The sequence below is a fragment of the Patagioenas fasciata genome, chromosome 5 (genome assembly GCF_037038585.1).
Source record: "Patagioenas fasciata isolate bPatFas1 chromosome 5, bPatFas1.hap1, whole genome shotgun sequence".
Lineage (NCBI taxonomy): Eukaryota > Metazoa > Chordata > Aves > Columbiformes > Columbidae > Patagioenas > Patagioenas fasciata.
In genome coordinates, this window is record NC_092524.1 from 30,259,553 (window position 1) to 30,279,989 (window position 20,437).

Below are 20,437 nucleotides of genomic sequence, written 5' to 3' on the forward strand. Positions count from 1 at the left end.
CTGTGATGCAAGTTCAGCGTTAGCCACAGGATTAATGAGGCTCCTACTTTGACGCCTATTTTATGTCATGTAGATTAAAGGGTACCTCAGAATGAAATGTGTACTTTTCTCAGACTTATTGGCAGGTTGCAGGACAGGAGAACATCTGGACAGGAGACTCCAGACAACTGGAGTCTAATTACTGCCAGTCTTGGCCTATGCAGACTGTCATTTGTACTGGATACCATTCAGTTACAGAGTTGTAAAAAGCAGTTGCACCACATGCTGTGCCTGCAGATTAGCCGAGCTTCGGAGCAGAGGCAGAACCTGGAGGTTACACACATGTGCGGTCACAGAGTGTGTGCACAGCAAGGGCAGTGCTTGGCTCTGGCCTGCTTGTGGCTGTTGAACAATGACTGATTGACCAGACTGCCTCAGTTACGTACACACTCAGCAGGTATACCCTATGTGAGGATTAAGGACAAAGCCAACACTGGCAGTGTTATACAGCTTTAAAATAGCCTGTCAGAGGATTAATGAATTCCGGCTTGTGGCTTCTTCCTGTGCATTTTAATAAGTATAGTAGTGTTTAATATCGTAACAAAGAGTTTAGCATGGAAAAAAAAACAATGGCCTGGAGCAGCTGCACTCCTTAAAGCTATAAACTCTGACATGGGCATGTATCCAAACAGACTTTCACTGCCAACAGCTGTGTTTGTCCTGGGTGCTTTGTTTTTTTTATGAAAAGCATGTTGTCTTTTCTCTTTGGAGAAATCTTTAACTGGTGTCAAGAGGCTGAGGTAGATGAAACTGGAGTGGTGGGGAAAGGTGTTTTTCTTTTTTGCAGTTCAGTCTTGTCAGCATGTGTTTGATTTTCTTTTTTAGGGAGTTTCAAGGCAGCTGATAGTGGGAAGATTCTGAAACGCTTCTCAGAGAATGAAAAAGAGTGTTTTGAGCGATTGATGAAAGACCCGCTACGCTCCTGCGTCCCTTGCTTCCATGGTGTGGTGGAGAGAGATGGCGAGAGCTACATTCAGCTGGATGACTTGCTTACTGATTTTGAAGGGCCTTGCGTGATGGACTGCAAGATGGGGATCAGGTGGGGAACATAAAAGAGAAAGTGCCTTTGTAGGAAGGGGTGGGGGTGATGTGGTCATGCTCTGTCTGGATGAGTTTGGTAACATTTTTGGAGCCTTGGGATTCAGTCCAGACAACCTGTTGTTGGTTTGGCAATCACCTTGGACAACCTGAGGAGAGTCTGTCCCATTGTTGACTGCTTGTACATGGATTCTGAAACTAACTGATGTATAGCTTCAAAAACTGTCCATATCAAGAAATTTCCAGAGGTGATTTAAAACAAAGTTTCCCTGCAGTGGCCTGATAATACATGGGAGAAAAATTACGTGATTCATTCGCTGCTAGTTCATTTAATCTTTGTGTATGCAGTGATCCTAAAAACCCCACAAAGAATAAAATTCCCGTCTCCAAATGTGAATGACTGAATAGCAGTGTGAAAGTCCATTTCCAGTGCTTGAATGAGTCTTCACTGGTATTGATTTTTTTCTGTAAAGAAAATAATTGACCATTTGCTCGTGACTGGTCTATGTTTTTCCTCTGCTATGACATCTCCATGATGCTATCATCTTGTTCTCCACATTCTCACTTTCTTTTCCTTTTCTTGACTGTGATTAAGAGAAAAGCCTCAAAAATGTTATTTAAGCATAACAAATAGATAAGGAATCTGTTGAGAGCCTGCAGTAACAGTGCAGAGAGGTATGAACTCTCATAGTAATCTTTTGGGTGCCAGCTGAGATGCTGAAGAGTCATTGTCATAAACGAGTTATTCAGCTTAAAGGAGTGCAGAGAAGCCTGTTCAAATAGGTGCAGAATCTTTAAATGAATTGTCAGCTAAATCAGAGTAGAAATTTGTAGCACTAGTATGCCCAGAAGAAGGAGAAGCATTTGCAGTAGTACATATTTTATTCAAAGTAGGTGGCATTCTGGTAATGAATGACAGCCTCTCCTAAACACCAGCTCGGTTTATTACAGTGTGATGGTGGTGGTGCACTCCAGGTGCCTAACGAAGTGCAAGCTTTATGGAGGGGGAGACAAGCTCTATGAGTCCAGTGGCATGTAGAGAATGTGGATAGTGTCTTTCTAATGGTGACCAGGTTAATGTGTGGAGTGATAACAGCAAAGTGTGGAAGGTTTGTAACCATTCACCTTGCCATTCTTAGTTACCTCTTCTGGTTTGGAACTGCTCAGATAATCTGCTTTACTCTTTAATTTTTGGTATATTAAGAGTGATTCTGTCTTTCACTGTCTGATGCATTAAGTAAAACCTTAAGTGCTTTCTGAGGCCTAAAACCATCACACATGACTGATGTTAGTTTTTTTTTGAGGAGAGACAATAGCACTTCAGCAGCCCTATTTGCTTTTGATTTCATTTTAAATTATCTCTCCTAACTGTCCCCTCAAAATACAGCTCTGTTTCATGGCATGGTAGGGATTCAGCTTTCTACCATTCTGTAAGCAGGAAATAACAATAACATTTAACACTACTCTAAAGATGTAGTTAGAACAAGAAGTGAATGACAATTCCTGATTCATGCAACTATTTCATTAAATATACCTATGCAGTCATTAGTGTGTGTTCTTTAGTTTCCCCATATACAAAACCGGGGTAATGATAACACTCTCCTGATTGACATTTCTTGAGGCCAGTTTGTAAGCTGTAAAAAAGAAATCTTTGGGAAATCCTTATGGTTTTGTTGGGATGTGATATTTTTGCAGGACATACCTGGAGGAAGAGTTGACTAAGGCCCGTGAGAAACCGAAGCTGCGTAAGGACATGTACAAGAAAATGATTGAAGTGGATCCTCTTGCCCCCACAGCTGAAGAGAATGCCCAACATGCTGTCACCAAACCCCGATACATGCAGTGGAGGGAAACAATCAGCTCTAGTGCCAACCTGGGCTTCAGGATTGAAGGGATTAAGGTAATAGTTTCACTTATGCCTGTTCTTGGAGACCAAACTTTGTTTGGTTTGTTAATTAATCAAAAAGTTAGTGTGCATCTGTGGCCAGGTTTTCCAAAGGATTATGTGAAAATGCACTAATTGAAACCACAAAATTCTGCGTATTGTGGTTTTAAAGCATCTATTGTACTTAAAACAGTAGAGTCAGTGAAGTTAAGCATCACATGCACATCAACAATACTTGGTTCAACCACAGAGATGTTGCAGGAAGCACTTGAGCATGTACGCAGTGTTGAGAGAATGAAAATGAGACTGTTATAAGGGATAATTCAGAACTGAAGAAATAACCGTCTCTCTCCATGCAATTGCCTTTTTTTAAAATCCAGGAACTATACATGTTTATTCCAAGTGAATCATAGCAAAGTGGTTTTGTTCCAATTATGTTTATTTGCAAGGCATTTTAAAAGGCATTAGCTTAGATATTCATGGGATTGAGGAAACCCCTTTTCCTTTTAAGTACATTACAATATCTGGTATAGATGGAGCTGAAATAAACAACCAAAACAACCAAAAATAAAATTTATCCATCAACAGAGTCCATCTGCTGTTCTCAGTTGATAACTTTGTGCCCCTATACCATTCCTAGGATACCTTACAGCCATAGAAGAACCCTGGCAATTTTCTTTCCTACCCATTAATTCTTTTTATTTGTTGTGCCCCATGGCAATGTTGGATACCTACCTAGAAACCCATTAGGACCTACTCTGAGAATATCAGCCACCTGACACAGCTACTTGAATGTTAATATTTGCTGGAATCCAGAAGGCTGCTTTCTGCTTGCACAGGCCTGTCACAACTGGCCCTAAACTAGTTTGCTTGGGTTTAGATAGTGAGGTACCTGTACCAGCACAGAGCATGGTGAGGGCTGCTGAAACCCACCCAGACCCTGGCTGAGTACTCGTCCGCTGAAGCTCATGATGGGATAGCTATGGAGAAGTTAGCATGGGTTAACCTGTGTGATTTCAGGATGTTCCCGGAGCATATACATTTAGTTTTGCTACGTTAGGACATGGTAAATTGTAATCTGGATTAGTGTTGCTTCCTTTTCATCGTTCAAGTGCAGAGGAAGAAGAAAGAGATTAAAGAGGGTGACACTGAAAAGCAGAGGCTCTCTAAATACCCCTTTCTTTTTTCTCTGCTTCCATGTATTTTCTTTTCCCTTCCTCATTTGCAGATTCTCCTGCTGTGAGACAGGAACCAGGGCTTCCAGCTCATGCTGTGCTGGCCCCCTGTATGCAGTGCCATTCACTCCTGGCTGTTAGACACCAGCATTCTCATGCAAGGAGTGTCTGGGTGGTAAATGATTTGGCTCCAGTCCAGCCAAGACACCTTCTGTCTTAACCTTTAGCCATCTAATGATGTTATCAAGACAACTCTTTTATTCCTAAACCACTTAGGTCTTTGGATGCTCTGTGTAATGGAGTCAGAAACCCAAATGATCTCAAGACCTTTTACATATGTTCTCAGAATGATAGCTGGTCAGTGTAGAAGACTCACAGATTTATGTCAAGTCCTGGAGAGTGACTGCTGAGCTAAGGGAGCACAGGGGAGCTCCAGTAAGACCTCCTGGCCTGTTCTTTGTGGTTTGGCTGGTTATCAGAGGTGGGTAGGACCCACATGGCACACAGACTGTGTGCTATTTCACTCTACTGAGACAATGCGGTACATGTGCAAAACTGGACATGAATACTTTATCTTTTATTAAGCACAGGAAATGCTTTGGAGCACTCCAGTACATTATCTTTTCCTCTGTCTCCCTGTGCTGTTATAAGGGATGTAGGTGTCATTCTCTTATTTCCATGGAGAAATGGTGGCAAAAGTGAAGCTGTTCAAGCAATACAACTAGTCTGTACTCATCACACTGTTTCCCTGTAGCTGAACTGTACATCCCTTTCTGTGTATTTGCAGAGGAGTGAAGCTGTGCTGCAGAGATGCCCATTTTGAGAGGATAGCCTACAAGGGTCAGTGGTGCCAGCTAGTGGTTAATAGGAAAAAGCGGTTGTTCTTGAGTACCCTGATAACTCCTGGAGTTAATTGCACAGAAATGTTTGGTTTGATAATTCAGAAATATTCCTGCCCTGTGGCTGCTGGAGTAAGACGCAGAAGCAAAGCAACTGAAATCACAGAAGCCCTTCTGTGAAGTGGCTACTGATAAGTGATTCACCATTTGCACCCCTTCATCAGTGGGGTGCCTTTTCTCTTTAGTTTGATCCATCTATTTTCCTTGCCTTGCTTCTGTATCTCTGAAATGAAGACACGTTCATTTATGGGATTTGTCCCTCTTCCTCTTATCAAAAATAGTTTGAACTGTTTGGTTTTCTTGCAGCTGGCATCTGACACTCAGTCTCTTGTGCGGGCTAGGTTCAGAATGCTGGTTTCCTCTCTGGAAGGGGTGCACTGAAGGCTTGACATCACAAATGCTGTCTCTACAACACTAAGCCAATAGTTTTGCAGAGCAGAGGTGCATGGGACTGAGAACCAGGAGTTCTGGCTTCCCATTCTGTCCCTGAATCTCTGTGCAGTTTGGGAAGCTACTTCTTCTGTTGGTACCATTCCTTTAGCTGTAGATTAGGGTTAGCCATTTTCCCCAGAGGACATCAGATTTAATTAGTAAGTCTTTGTGAATCCTTTGAGATCATGACCTTAACCCAGAGCCCTGTAAGGGAAATCTGCAGAGGAATATGAGCAAGACCACAAAGGTTAAGATAGGTGTCAGTATTTTATGGAGCTGCCAAACCTGCCTTCCTGCTAGCCATGCCACTGTCACATCTAATGAGAAGTACTGGAAGTGACCCACTAGCTGCACTGTGAACAGACAGCTCTGCTGCGTGGGAATGTATATGAGGACCCTGATAAAGGTATGACTTCAAGGACTGAGTCAGTTGAGCACCTCCTGGGGATTGTGTACATCCAGAGTTGTTGTGAGGACCTGGTACAGAATACAAGGGATGGTGCCATTCAAAATCTGGATATTGTTTACAGCAAGTAAAGACAGGCAGCAGTTACATTTCCTGCCAACCACTGCAAAGGAACAAACCCATAAAAGTGTTTCTAAACAGCAGGGAAGGAAGCAACTAGTTTGTCCAGACAAAAAAGAATGAAAAGCAAAAACGTAGCAGCTATTCCAGGCTTTACTCTGGGATTGGGGCATGGAGAGAAATTATTTTTAAAATAACTTCACTCCAGTGAAGAGGTACAAGGCATCAGACTGAATTCCACATTTCTATGTGCTGTGGAGTATTATCATACGTCGGATCAGATGGCTCCTAACTTTCACTGCCTACCTGCTGAACTTCACTTGCATAACTTACACATCTCATCAGGCTGACATGCCATGCTTGCATCTGGCCCACAGCCTTGGAATAAAGCTCTTTATTCTGCTGCTAGAAAGTCTGGTAGGTGGGAGGCTGCTCTACATGACTTTGCCATTAAGTCAGTTCATTCTCTTGCATGGTAGATCTGGAAATTTGGCATCATCAGTGTTTTGGGTTTTTTTTTTTGGTGTGTACATGTTATAGCAGGGGCTGAGTTCTGTTCTGGAGTAAATAGTGTTTCACCTGCTGAGACTGGAGCTGAATTTACCCAGTTTTGGTGCAGTGACATTTTAATGACCTGTTGATTCATGCTTATAATGGAAATGAGGGATTTCACTGGACTGATACAATGGAGAGGAACACAGTTTGGTAATCCTGCAGGCTTTTAACGGATACAGCCTACCAACTGCAGTAGTTGCTGTATTTTATATGCATGTCCTAAAAGCTCAGATTTGTGTCTCTTGAAGCAACAGGGATGTTCTTGGAAAAATGCATATTCATATAGTCTATGTTGACAGACATCTCCAATTCATGCACTACTCCTACTTACTTGTAGCTTTACAAGCACAAACTGGTACACAAAGCCAGCACATAAAAACACTTGTTTTTTTCCCATAGCGAGATGCTTCTGGACTGAGCCATACTGATGGCACAAAAATACTCTGAATTTCTCCAGGACCCAGTTGGATACAAGCATGCCTCCACTGTCCTTTGCCCAAATTCCCACACCTGCTTTGTCACTGCATTTGTGTCACTGCCAGCATTGCAAATCCCAACTTCTTCTTGTCTCCAACTAGCTTTCTGTTCTGTGACTTCTGGGTCACAATAATGTGCAAAAGTATATTGAGAACTGAGTTTTAACCACAGTTCTTTGATTTCTCTATTGAAAAAGAAACAAACAAAAAAACACTCAAGCAAAAAGGACTAGTAAAGTTGTGTTTCAAAATGTCCTCTTACACACCCCCAGCCAGGGCTTGATGACACCAGGCTAGATGAGAGGACAACCAAAGAGGTCATCGTGGTTTGCCCCACTGAACTTTGCACTGCTAGTACTGATGAGTGAGAAAACGCTCCTGCAGGCTCATAATATCATGATTTGTTGTTGTTGTTTTTTTTTTTTTTTTTTTTTTTTAATGCATTCAACAGGAAGAAAGTGCCATTTAAAGTTATCCAATCAGCTTTTAAAGATTTTTCTTCTCCACCTCTTGCTTGGTTTATCTGCTCTCTTCCTGTTCAACTACTCACTTTCATCTGGTTAGCAGGAGCTAAGCTGTTGATGGTTCAAGAGGATTGACTGATGAGTGGAATGATATCTGTGTAGTATAGATTTGTCTCTGTCTTTGTGTGTTTTTGTGCAGAAGGCGGATGGAACATGTAACACAAACTTCAAAACCACGAAGACACGGGAGCAAGTTCTGCAGGTTTTTGTGGAATTCATTGAGGGCAACACAACTATTCTGGTGAGTTTAAACTTGCATGTTCACTCATCTTTTATGCAGTGAACTTGCTTCAGGTCTATGCTTCCTCTGGTACAAGAAACACAAATTAAACCACCAAGGAAGAAAATGATTTTGACTTCTGGTCCCTCTCAGCAGATGGAGTGGATGTGGGGACTTGGTGGGCTGTGAGAAGTAGTTGGCTGAGACCAGTTTTGTCAGCACTTGCCATGAGTTCACCCCAAGTTCCTCATGCTAGCAAAACGTCAGTCAAGCTAACTTGTGGCTTGCTGTCATCTTCAACCATGGGTGTTGGGTGCATCAGAGGGATGATGATGTCTGAGCAAGGACTCTGTTGGCAGGAAAACTTGTGATTTGGGAATTCAGTCTGGAGAGGATAAAAACAGAGCATGGGGGCCTGAAGTGCGATTGGTGGCTGGCTGTGCTCCTACGTGTGAGACTCTCCTCAAAGAGCAATTCTGGTGTGCTGCTTCACGGGTAGCACAGCAGGCATGTGGTAGATCGCATAACACGTCTCTCATCTTTAGAACTTCAAAGGGTGCCGTAGTGCTTTGCTGCAGTGTAGAAGCTGTGATGAAGGCAGATTAGCCCTCCAGGAGGAGAATGCTTTGTAACGCAAGGAAGCATTAAAAATGTAGACGAGAGCTTTATGCATTTTTTAATTTTTTATTCCCCTCCCCCCCATGGGTGGAGCTCCTTGTCTCTTTAAGACAAATGCATTCTCTTTTTACTGTGGAGGATGGAAAGATTTTTAATTGCTTGAAACATTTTTCTCTTTATTAAAACAAAAAACAAAAAAAAGGATGCAGAAAGTCTTACTGCATCCAAAGCAAGACAGATAAGTGTGCCTGATGCAAGACATGCAGCAGAGGAACTCCAGTCTGTTCATTCATTATGAAAGCCTGTTGCAGTGTGTTTTCAGATTGACTTTTAAATTATGAACCTGTTGCTTTGAAGGACCTCTAGCCTAAAATTAACATGATCTCTTCATTCTGTTGACTCTTGTAAACAGTATCTTCATTCATTCTTTACTTAAACGTTTGTTTGGGTGTTGTTTTCTTTTTTGTTGTTGTTTTGTTTGTTTGTTTTCTCTACTTCATCCAGAAAAAATACCTCAAGCGTCTGCAGGAAATTCATATCATTCTTGAATCCTCAGACTTCTTCAAGCGACATGAGGTAAGCAGTGAGTATAATGCTGTGGACCTGCATTGCTGCTTTGTTTGGTCATTGAGATGTACTTCAGAATAGCCTGCTTCATTCATAGAAAGGAGTTGGTAGTAGAAGAAAACTAATATATGTTGACAACACAGGTACCACAAAGTCTCCATCACAGGAGATTAAACCAGTTGAGGAGTAATAAATCCTCCCATCTTTATAACATCCCAGCACTTATAGCTCTGGGCCACTGCAGGGAATCGTTTATTCTTACCAGTTTCCTGTGGTTTCTCTAATCTTGGTGTGTTCCAGTGGGAATCTTTACAGGGGAATGGTGATGTGGGAGCTTGCATTTGGTACAGCAGCATTCAGCTGTAGTTTGACAATGAAGGATTTATTAGTTATATTGGATTTATGTTGAAACACAGTATAAATTCTGCTATGTATGTTCTCGTATGCTTTGTTGTGGAGAAGGCATCGTTAGCATTGTAAGTTCTGCTTGTTACAGCTCAAGATTTCCAGATCAGACATTTTATTTTACTGTATTGACTTCCTCTTGTCACTGGATGCATTTTTGTTACACATTACTGATTGATATAGTTTTGCAAAAAGAGCATGTAAATTGTCGATGTCTAAGTGCAGCCCAAAAGTCTGTTGGGTCACATGTGAGAAGGTCATCTGAGGAGGTCACCTTAGTGGGAGGTGTCAAGTGGTGGAGGAGAGCTAAAGATGCGTTTTTAACCACATCATCTCAATCTGTCTTCCAGGTCGTTGGAAGTTCACTACTTTTTGTACATGATGGCAGTGGGAATGCCAATGTGTGGCTGATCGATTTTGGAAAGACCACCCTTCTCCCTGATGGGCAGACACTGGATCACAGGATCCCCTGGCAAGAAGGCAACCGGGAGGATGGTTACTTGTTGGGATTGGACAATTTGATTGACATCTTGGAAAGCATCACTGAAAGATGAGTTGAGAAAGAATGGCATAAAACTTGCAGGGCTGCTCTGTAACTGTCTGCTCTACTGGGATCACTCAGTTAGAAGGAAACCTTTACTCTCTCCAGACTCCTGAGGTCATCAGTGCAGAGGGAGCTGCATCCAGAACCCAGCAGTTAGTGATCAAAATGACTTTGCATCGGCCCTCTATGAACCTAAATAACTCCAGATTGGTCTGTATTGCACCAGCCTGACTCCAGACTGGTCCTCAGAGAGTGAAGATCTCTATACTCAGGAATCACACCAGCATGAGTCAAGAGGTCTGTATGGTAAACCAAACAATTCTGACTTCTGGCAAACAGATGGGACTCCAGATTTACCTCTTAGTGAAGCATAGCAAGTGCTTGGGGATTCAGGGTAGGAATAACAGTTTTTCAGAGAACTGTAGTTTTGAAACCAGCAAGAGTGTTGTTTTTTTTTGCCCCCTTAATTCCAAGTCTCCTTGCTCCTGTGTACACTATAGGTTGGACCAACAACTTCTGCTACGTTGTGTAACGGTGTGTGCATAAGGTGGAAATGGATGAACATCACAAGAAACCTGGAGCAAAGGGAGACAGCAGTTTATAGTGGCTGGATGTGGTAACTGCTGTTGACCATTCCTACTCTTCCTTACCCTACCCTGGATTCACTTCTATCCAAGAACAGCCTTTGCTTTTTATGTAGCCTCTCAGGAGATTACAGATACTCTAAGGAGAGAATAGCAGCCTATTGTCTCCAAAAACATTTGACTTTCAGACTGGGTGGGCTGTTGGATAAGTGCCTAGCTTGGAAAGTTTGGCCTCTTGCAGCTGAACTGCAGTTCTGAATATCATTAATGATTCTTTAGTACACAGACCAGGGAAAAGGGTTTTTTCAAGGCTTGTTTATTTTTAAAGATAAAACCCCTATACACATGCACGAGTAGCCAGCAACCGGTATGATCTCTCTTAAGAACATGGTTTGCCTGTCTCCTAATGCACGTGACTTCTTGGCCATGTTCTTGTTCCCAGATATGACACTGCCTCTTAAGAGTATAGAGTAGTGCAGCGAGCAGTAAGGTCATGTTTCTGTATTCACAGAATTACACTAATGATGGGATAATTCCCAGGCATCCTTCCTCCAAGGTACCAGCTGTTAACTCAGGGCAGTTTGGGGGAAGGAATGTCAATATACCGCATCCCCTAGTCGCTGTCTGGAATCACAGGGCCATCTGTGATTCATTCTTCTTTTGCTGTGGCCCAGGCACAGCCACAGAAAATTCACAGTGTTTAGGTTAAAGTCAAGAAAGACTGAAGTGATTTCTTGTAATAGCTTCACATACCTTCTCTGTTGGTTGCATCTAGTCACTTGAACAGTTCTTTAAATACTAGCAGTATAAATACTATCAGTATTCACATGTTCACTCACATTCCAGGTTTTAATGTTAATAATGTGATGATGTAGTTTTCAAAATGAGGACAAGACTTACATAACTATTTGATTGTTAATCCCCTTTCAACATCTAAAGCTAGTAATGCATTGATGAGAAATGGCTGTCTTGGTGTTCTGTGCTCAGGAGAGATGCTAAGAACTTTAGGATATATGAAAGTGACTCTATGCTTTGGGAAACTGGTATTTCAAGAAAAATAGTGATCATGAGCAAAAGATGACTGTGGAGTCCAGATCTGGAACAAAATCTGTCTATAACATTTGTAATTAGAATTGAAGAGTCTAAAATAGGTTCTAAAAATAATTGCTTTAGATAACACACTACTGTACTGAGATCAGTCAGATTTAATGATTTTTTTTTCATCACCTCTAAACGAAACAGCAGTATTAAAAGTTCAAGTTCAGTTGTGACCTAAAAGATGACATGAAGTGGGTATTCTCTAGGAAGTAATGACATATGGAAATATTTCATTCTAAATCAAAAGTTATTTGAAACTGGTAATTATTTTTGCAGTTCACTGCAAATTCAGAATCCCTCTCAGTTTTATTTTTATGGTAATGAATTAATTAATTTTCCATTAATGAGTTTTCTACTTAAAGTAGAAACGCTCTGAAACTTCTCAGTAACAGTGAACCATCAATAGAGAACACAAATATTATCATTCCAGATGCCTCCTGACTTCTGAACTGCTATGAGATGATGAATTACTTTGTGGTGAATTTCATACAATTAAAAAAAAAAAGTCTTTCTCATCTCTTGCAGCCAACAGGTAAACAGTGTGTAAGGAGAACAGGAAGTAAATAGGTTTCACAAGGGAGGACTTCAATAACAATGCCTTTCCTGTGACTCTGCAATTGCAAGCAGTCCTATCAAAATTAAAAAAAAAATTAGAAGAGTTAGAAGTGAGACTGTTAAGGCGATAGAATTCATTAGTGGTTTGCCTAATTAATCTTCAGAGTTAAATTTCTTCCTTTTGCTACTACATATGTGAAACCAGTGTAATTTATTTTCTAGTGGGGAGATTCAGAGGTTTAAAGTTTATGTTCAAATGTCAGTTGAGAATTTGAGACAAACTGTTAGAATGACTGTCCAGTTTCAAAGCAGAACTAGCAGCAATATGGTACCAGTAGCTTCAAAAAAACCCAACTGCTGCGAGCACCTGGATTTGCAGTGTGTGGTCTTGGGAAACATGGAGAAAGATCCATTCCTCTGCAATAGCTGAAAAGGTCAGGGGAAAAATGACTTCTGCTATTGCAGACCCTGGTCTGGAAGCTCATTCTAGATGATGAGTAGTTCTAGCAAGTTAGTTCTGAAATGGCTCTTTGGCTTACTAAGGGATTAGAAGGGGAGAAGCCACAATCTTCTGCTGATGATGTGGGAAATGAGAAAAAGAAGCAGCTTTTCATTAGCAAACTGCAAGTGTAGGACTGCAAATGAGCACTGGAGCTCTGAGGGGCTGGGGTTATGAGCTCACGAGCAAACCACCACAGGATCAGATACCCTGATTCACATCGGATGGGCCACAGTGCCTGTGTACACCCACCTGCTGGTGTGAGGAAGCAGCAGACTTCTTTCACTATGGGGGAAGTTGCCTTGAATAAGCTTATATTTACCAGAGAGTCAACGTGATGCCTTTGCACGGGCATGTAACATAGAAGAGCTGATATGTGATAACTGAGGTACGTGTTCATGTACAAGTGCAGAGTGTCATTCTGTAATGCCTCTGCTGAGATGTTGCCTCACTTTGGGAGACACTGGGAGCAAGTGTTTCTGCAGCATGGGAAGGCATGCTGGCCCAGAAGCGCTTAGGTGCTGAACAGCCAACCTCTCAGATGCAGTAATGCTCAATGCTCTAGCTGCTGCATTCTTGTGTGAATCTAGCAGTAGGACTTCTTTCCCTCAGCTTCAACAGTGACTTGGTTTTTTTTGGCCTTGGCCAGCTTATGCTGGGCCTCAGTTTTGTTCCCTTTTCACAGGTGGGAATAATACCTACTTACCCCACAGGCATGGTGTGAGGCTGTCCTTCATTATTACTTGCAAGATGCTGTGAGATTCTTTGGAGGAAGATGCAATATAGAAAGAAATGCACAAAGAAATACATCAGCTAGGTTTAAAAATCAGGGATGTTGAGGCCCCACAAGGATGTAAATTTGGATGAAATTTAACCAAAGTGGTAAAAATGGAATCCCTCTTAGTTTTATGGGGGGGGCGGGGGCGGAATTTGCTTTAAATCTGATCCAGTTCCTATTATAGGGAAAGATTTAAGTGCGAGTTGGACCAAACCCTTAAGTATCTCAGAGGGCTCTTGCTTTTTTTTTTCGGTATTGCTGTTATTATTTGTTATTCTTAAGGTACTGAGATCAAATGGCCTGTACCATCCATGGTGCATCCGTTCTGAACACTACAGTGCAATGCTGCCCATGGTCACGTTTGACATTGACTGTATTGGTTGAGTGTTTGTTACTCTGAAGTGTGTATGCTACTAAATAAATGAGACTGAAGGAAAAAAGACATCCACTGTGATTTGGTCACAGGACAGTAGTATCTCTTCTTGAATAATTTCTTTAGTGAAGGGACAAAAACCTATTTCTTTCAGTGTTTCTGTGCCTTTAGTCTTTAGCATTTAATATTTTCAAAACCAAAACTGGTTCTAAGACATCTAGAAGCTAACGTTGCAGCTTGGCTCCAAAACCCATTAGTTACATTTGCTTTAGACCTGTTCCACACAAAGCTTGACAGCTTCCTTCAAGGTAAGCTGTCTCAAATATCTCAGCTCATAGCCTATGGTCTGTCAAAAAATTGTGCACCCAAAGGTACTTGGCAGACTCAGAGCAGTTAACTGTTCCACAGGGCAGTTTTGTGGGGCAGCAGGGAATGAGCAGTCAACCCCTCGGTACTGGCAACACTTCTCAGCAAGAGACTGTCCTTCTACCTGTGTGCAAAGAGTATTTAGTAGAGAGGGAAACAAGTAACCACCATTAGTGTCTCTTTATTTTGTGTTGCAAATATAGAATTTACACTTATCCAGCTTTAAATTGTGTAGAAACAGGTTTGTCATCTACGTAAGTACAGTAGTCACCCAGAAAGGTAAGTTAGTGAGAAGTGCTGCAATGGTCAGAGGGCAAATCAAACCCAACACAATTAAATGAAAAAGTCAGTCATGTGACGAGACAGGAAGATGTTAATGATGTCATGCCTGAGGGCTTTGTGTGACAGTGAAAAGGGCAGGCAGCCAAGAGAGTGAGCAAGGCCATGTCTACAGGAGAAACTGTCTCACAGAGCTCTGCTGCTCCAGGGGCCAGAAAGTGTGGTACCTGTCCAACACACCTGTGGAGATGCAAATACACAGGGGAAAACCATACACCCAGCAGGAACATTTTCTTCTCTTTTGGGTAAGTGGGGGGAAGGTATTGGATGTGGAATAAGTTATGCTTGCGAAAGCCCATAACTATTTCATTAGACTTGCAAAGATGTCTTCGTGCACACCTGCCTGTGGGCAAATGAGTGGAGAACTTACCTCAGGAAAAGGGTTGGTAGGAGGGGGACACTTTAAATCTGTGCAGTTAAGAGTTCTGTTTCTTCAAAAGGAAAAGGAAGATACAAAATACGTAAATTGAGGAGGGGAAAAGATAACAAAGAAATCCAAAGCGAGAATATCAACCAATGTGAAAGAAAACAGGCAAAGACAAATGGAAGTTTGCATTATTATTTCATCTTTTGTTATTTGGTCCCCTCTTTAAAATGTAGCTATGAGGTTGTACGAAGCAACAGAAAGTACTAACGCCAAGTCCCAAAGGAAAAAAACAACTACCATATACACACAAAGCTAAAATGAAGTTGGTAACATGTTAAAAGACAGACACCTATGAGAAAGAGCGATTTATAATCATCCTATAAGTGGCTGATTCTCCAGTGGGGAAGCATTAGAAGACCTGACATATGGATTACAGGACTGAATTAATCCCAGGTCTCCAGCTCATGTCATTCCTCTAGGAAACAAAATCAGGTTTTGGCTTTCAGCTGCCAAAGTAATCTAAGTTTGACACTATGGGTTCAACTCATTGGTTATGCACTAAAAGTGTCTCCTTAAAAATAGTTTCAAAGAAGTTCTACTTTAAAGTGGTAGCAATTGAGCACTATGAAATCTGTGATTGTATGAACAGGAAGTTTCAGCCTCAGAATTGTAGGTTGTACTATACATCATTGTGATTATTATTTCTTTTTTACATAATATGGTTTGGACAGCATCACAACAGGAGCAATATTAGCATTATTTCCTCTGGGATATTAATTAAAAATTGGTTAGCTGTGAGCACTTTTAAGAAACAGCTAAGAGGTCAGATCTGCACAGGTCAAAAAGATTCATGGCAACTGTGCTGACAGAAGACCGTTTACATTGGGTTCTATTTGAGAGAGTTAAGAACTTATATTAAATTTAGTTTACTAATGCAGATTCTTTTGAAATTTCTGGCTCTTAGTGCCCATTTGGGATGTGCAGCTCCATGTTCTGTCCTGTTACAAGACACTGCATCTGGCTTTTCACATCCCTGAGCATGTGGTTGTTGTAAAGCAGCAAAGAATGTTTAGGAATAAATAATTACTACATGCTCACTCTACTCTTTAGAGTTGCTCTTCCACCCCCCCACTGTTGGTCACTGTAAGACACGAGATACTGGCCAGGATGGAGTTTTATTCTGGCTTAGTGCAGCTTTATCAATGCTCTTCCTGTAGATAGTACCTTGACACAGCTATTCAGTTAAAACAGGTATTTGTCTAAAGTTCTGAACTGAAGAACTTGCATTTTATTAAAAAAATGAAGGCAGAGCTGCAGCCAAGGCTGCCTGCGGCAATGTTGACAGAGCTCTGCTCTTCTCTCACTTCACTTTTCAATGGCTTAGCTGGTTTTATCACTATTGACCTTTTTAAATTCATGAGTTAAGCTGGGTAAGTGCTGTGTGTGTGGGGAAAACAGTGGTAGCTCAAGCTGGGTCATCATACAGACAGCAGGGATCCTACCTGCATCTCACTGGAGTCTTAGGGTATTGTGTGGTCATTTGCATGCAAAAAAAATGAAGAATGGCCTTGCGCCTGCTACTTCATAAAAAGTCTAGAGGAAGAAAAGGTGGCATAGTTACCTTCCCATGACTTCCGAACAAGGCAGTATTTTGCTCCTCACCACGAGTTTCCCACCCATGCTGGTGGCTAAGGAGAACTGAAAGCAGTCCTATAATGGGCCTGCAAAAGCATGGTCATACCAGCAGTGCTCTGCTCAGGATAGTGCCTGTTACAAACAAGGGTTGGAAAGTGTTCCAGAGTCATGTCCACTGCAGCTGAACCGGGACCACTACACACTGCTGGGGCTTTACCACATACGCAGGGAGGGAAGGGCTGAGAGGCCAGAGAGCTAAAGCAAAGGTGGAATGGAAAGAAGGGCATGAGGCAAGGGCAACAATCTCCCTTGGTCACTGAGCTCATGAGTCCCCACAGCACTTGTGGCATTTGCCCATGCACAGAGGTACCTCTCTGTTCTGACTATCTGTCATTTCCTGACACAGATTTGGAATTATTTCCATACCACACAGGTCATTACTGAAAGGTGGCCATCATCACCACTCAGGTCTGGAAATGATGGTATATAAAACTATTCATTCTAACCCAAAGGCCTAAAACTATTGGAAGCTTGTAACAGCTATAAAGTCAGACCAACAAAGCACAAACTTGAGCTGAAGATGTATTTCACTCAAATGGATTCAGACTCTTCATTCTGTGTTTTTCTGTACCGCACCTCAGTGGTGTCCATCCTTGAATGAGACAGGGACAGGAAGATTTTATGGTCAAAGCAAATGCTCTCCTGCCAGCCCACATCTTCACACTATACAAGCAGCTGATCACTAAGCATGAGGCTTGTACCAGAGCACCTCTTCGTGCAGAAAGGAACCAGAGTCTATGACTGACAGCTCACCATACAACTCAATTACACATGAAGGCAGTGTGTAATTTGCCACTGATGGCAGTGCATCATTCGGGAGTGGTACAAGGACAAAACGCTTCTTAGTCTGTCCAGGCTTAATCCAAATTATTTTCTTTTTCAGTCTCCTTATTTTGCAGGCTTTAACCAGTAAACATCAGTTTAGACCACAAGCAACAGAAGAAAGCCTTAGAAATGAACTGTCCTCAAACAGACAACAACTACCTTCTTTACCAGCAAGTCTGTATGCCTGGAAAGTGAGAAGAAATGAAGGCCTGCTCAGGTGTGTGAAGCCAGCTCATGATTTTAGCTTTCACAAATGGTTGAGCTAATCTACCATCCCCTGTAAAGGGCACTGCAAGATGATAGTGTTTGTGGTTGGCTCCCTTTCATGCTGCCCCTGCCTTGCATTACTTTGTTTTTACCTCAGAGGAGCAGGTATTAAACTCAAGAAGAACTCTAGTGTTTCAAATGCTAGACAGTTACCAGAGAACCTCAGCTCAGTGCTTAGCACAGGAAATTACTTCTGAATATCAAAGTACTTACAAAAATGAAGGTCATCCCAAGTAAAGTCCACTGAAAGAAAGAGACAGTCCATTTCTCATTGCCCATGCAGCTCACCCTTTCTGCAAAAATCACCTGCCCCTTCCACAACAGGAGCTGTGAGGAGAGAGACACCATGAGGCAAGAAGCAGATTTCCTTCACTGCTCAAAGGGATACTATCAGCTCCACCAACTTTTTTTTTTTTTTCCAGTAGTAAGTTTTTCCTCTTCATTGCTTGTTTTCAAAGTACATGCTCAGAGGAGACTGGATTTTTTTTTTTTTTTTCATCCTTCCTACTGCTTGCAATTTAAGCAGTAGCTTCTTTTTCACGTTTTTCCACAGGGTCTGTTAATGAAACAGATGCAAATGCAGCTGCTATTTACTTACTTCCCTTACAGTGCATGAACATCACTAGTGAGTCACCAGGACTGTAAAAAGCCCTCAGGAACACAGCAGCCTTTGCAAGTCAGTTGCTGCCGGCACAGTGTGCGTTTTTGGTTTCTTCAGTCAGAAAGAAGCACAACCTGTGTTGGTCATTATTTCCATCCAAATGCTGCAGTTGGATGGCAGGTCCATTTCTTTTCACCTGAGCAGATTGAGGAGGAGTCGTTTTATGAAGTATTCTGGATCAGAGCAGCAATGGCATTGTTCTCCACCTCTAAGCTGGTTCAGTGGAACACATTTTACAGAGATAGAAATGCAACTCTCTTTAATGATCTGGGGATCTGGCAGGTAGAAGGAAGAAGCAGAACATTGCTGATGTTGAAACATCACCCATCTGAAGGAACCTAAATGGAGGAAGTGAGTGAAGTAGGAAGAAGTCCTTCCAGAAACACACATTCCCTGATCTTTGGAAGAACCATTTCTGTTACACTGGAGTAACGCTCAGGTCATCTGACAAAGACAGGCCAGAGTCCCTCTCTCTTGATGTTTTTTCTGTTTTATGAAAAGGTTTTTCATCTCTATGGAGACTGGAGCTCCTTAGCACAGCTGCTTTAACCTCTGCCAAAGCTGATGGCTGCTGGTCCGTGCTATAGCACAGGTCATCGTAAGCATAATTTACATTGCCGCAGGGGAAATTCTGGAGTTTCACCAGTTCAATCCCACCAATATCCAGGTGAGGGCAGTTGCTTCGACTTGGAGATGCTGGAGATGCCCGAGAGCTGGGAGAAGAACTGCAATTCCCATCAAAGCCTGAATCTTCCCGCTCTGGAGCTGCTTTGAGCTTGCAGCTGGGGCTGAAGTGACAGATGTTCTCTAGCACCCATGATCCATAGGTTGGGTTCCAAAGATTTTTTGTTTTGTTTTTAAGTCTGTGGGTTGGTGGATTGCTGAGCTCCAGCTTCTGGTTTGAGGTCTGCTGGAACCAGGACCCACTGTTGAAATCGCTGAGGCATGGCAGGCTGGGCCCTCGAGCAGTCCGGTTGTTCAGGTTCTCCACCAGTAGCTCTTGTGGACACTGTACGAGTTTGTGCCCACCATGGGGGGATTCCAGCGTTCTTGGCGTTGTCTGGGGTGTGAGAGAAGGGCTCACCAGCAGGGGCACTATCCCACTGGAAATGTTTGGGCGCATGACCGTGCTCCCTTCATCCTCTGGTGATGGGCTACACTCCATGGGCAGCTCAGTGTTAATCACATCAGGGTCCTGAAAAAGAGAGACAAGAATCTGTTACACTCTGAGCACCTCCAGGGTGACTGTCACACCTGCATTTTAAGAGAAATAGCTGTGAGAGCGAACAAGCTTTGGGCAGAGGCTGACATCAGGTTTGGGCAGTATTCCTGCATGTTGTACAAGGTGCAATGTGCCATCTGGGTGTCACATGCTGTTAGAACTTACAAAGATGTTCTCTCATTTCCATGCTTCCTTTGAGCAGAGGCTGTGCTTTACTGAAACCAGTGGTTACACTGGGGGTCTCTGGTGTACAGTTTCTCCCTCAGGAGGTTGGATCCAGGCCTATAGCTGTGAAATGCTACCAGATGGTGAACTCACCGTGCCATCTCATTCCTTCCTGCACTCCATGCCAATTCAGCTGTGGCTTTCAGGCAACATTAGTTAAGGTCAGAATATGGACCTGAAAGAGATTCTAAATATCTTTCCATCACAAAGTGAAGGATATTTTGCTACTGAACAAGCTGAGAGCTGAAAGCATCCACTTGCATAAGAACAGTATAATCTCCTTTCAGGTGGGCTGAAGATGGGAGAGTGAGAACGGATACTAGAAAATCCAAGTGAAAAGAGCAGTTGAGCCAATAGCACCACCACAATTGGGAAAGTAATTAGATCTGTCTGTCAGGACTCTTGACTTGTTTTGGGCACTCAAGCCTTTGGATAGCTGGCATTCCACGGACTATCATCCACTTGGTTTCCAAAGACCAATACCTGTGTGCAATACTTGATTCTTTCCAGGATGGTGGAGAAGTTTGGCCGATACTCTGGGCTGTGCTGCCAGCACTGAGTCATGATCCGGTACCTTAAAAAAAAAAAAAAGCATCAATCAAGAAAGATAATTGTGTGGGCCAAAGGAAGTGCACTCGGTACATGGCCCAGAGCAAAACCAGAGATGTCGTTTCTGCATC

The 20,437-nt window shown here is 42.4% G+C and overlaps 2 protein-coding genes across 6 annotated transcripts in view; one reads left to right on the forward strand and one right to left on the reverse strand.

Moving 5' to 3' along the window:
- The window catches only part of ITPKA (inositol-trisphosphate 3-kinase A), a 40,166-nt gene extending 26,309 nt beyond the window's left edge, over positions 1-13,857 (forward strand). For both annotated transcript variants that reach the window (XM_065838888.2, XM_065838889.2), the window contains 5 exons: positions 865-1,078; positions 2,773-2,977; positions 7,689-7,790; positions 8,892-8,963; positions 9,710-13,857. In XM_065838888.2, coding sequence (XP_065694960.1) covers positions 865-1,078; positions 2,773-2,977; positions 7,689-7,790; positions 8,892-8,963; positions 9,710-9,913 — 797 coding nt within the window. In that variant the 3' untranslated portion in view covers positions 9,914-13,857. The remainder of the gene's footprint in view (positions 1-864; positions 1,079-2,772; positions 2,978-7,688; positions 7,791-8,891; positions 8,964-9,709) is intronic.
- The window catches only part of LTK (leukocyte receptor tyrosine kinase), a 102,894-nt gene continuing 94,365 nt past the window's right edge, over positions 11,909-20,437 (reverse strand). For all 4 annotated transcript variants that reach the window (XM_071809181.1, XM_071809180.1, XM_071809182.1 and 1 more), the window contains 2 exons: positions 20,241-20,331; positions 11,909-19,505 (listed from right to left, as the gene is read on the reverse strand). In XM_071809181.1, coding sequence (XP_071665282.1) covers positions 18,729-19,505; positions 20,241-20,331 — 868 coding nt within the window. In that variant the 3' untranslated portion in view covers positions 11,909-18,728. The remainder of the gene's footprint in view (positions 19,506-20,240; positions 20,332-20,437) is intronic.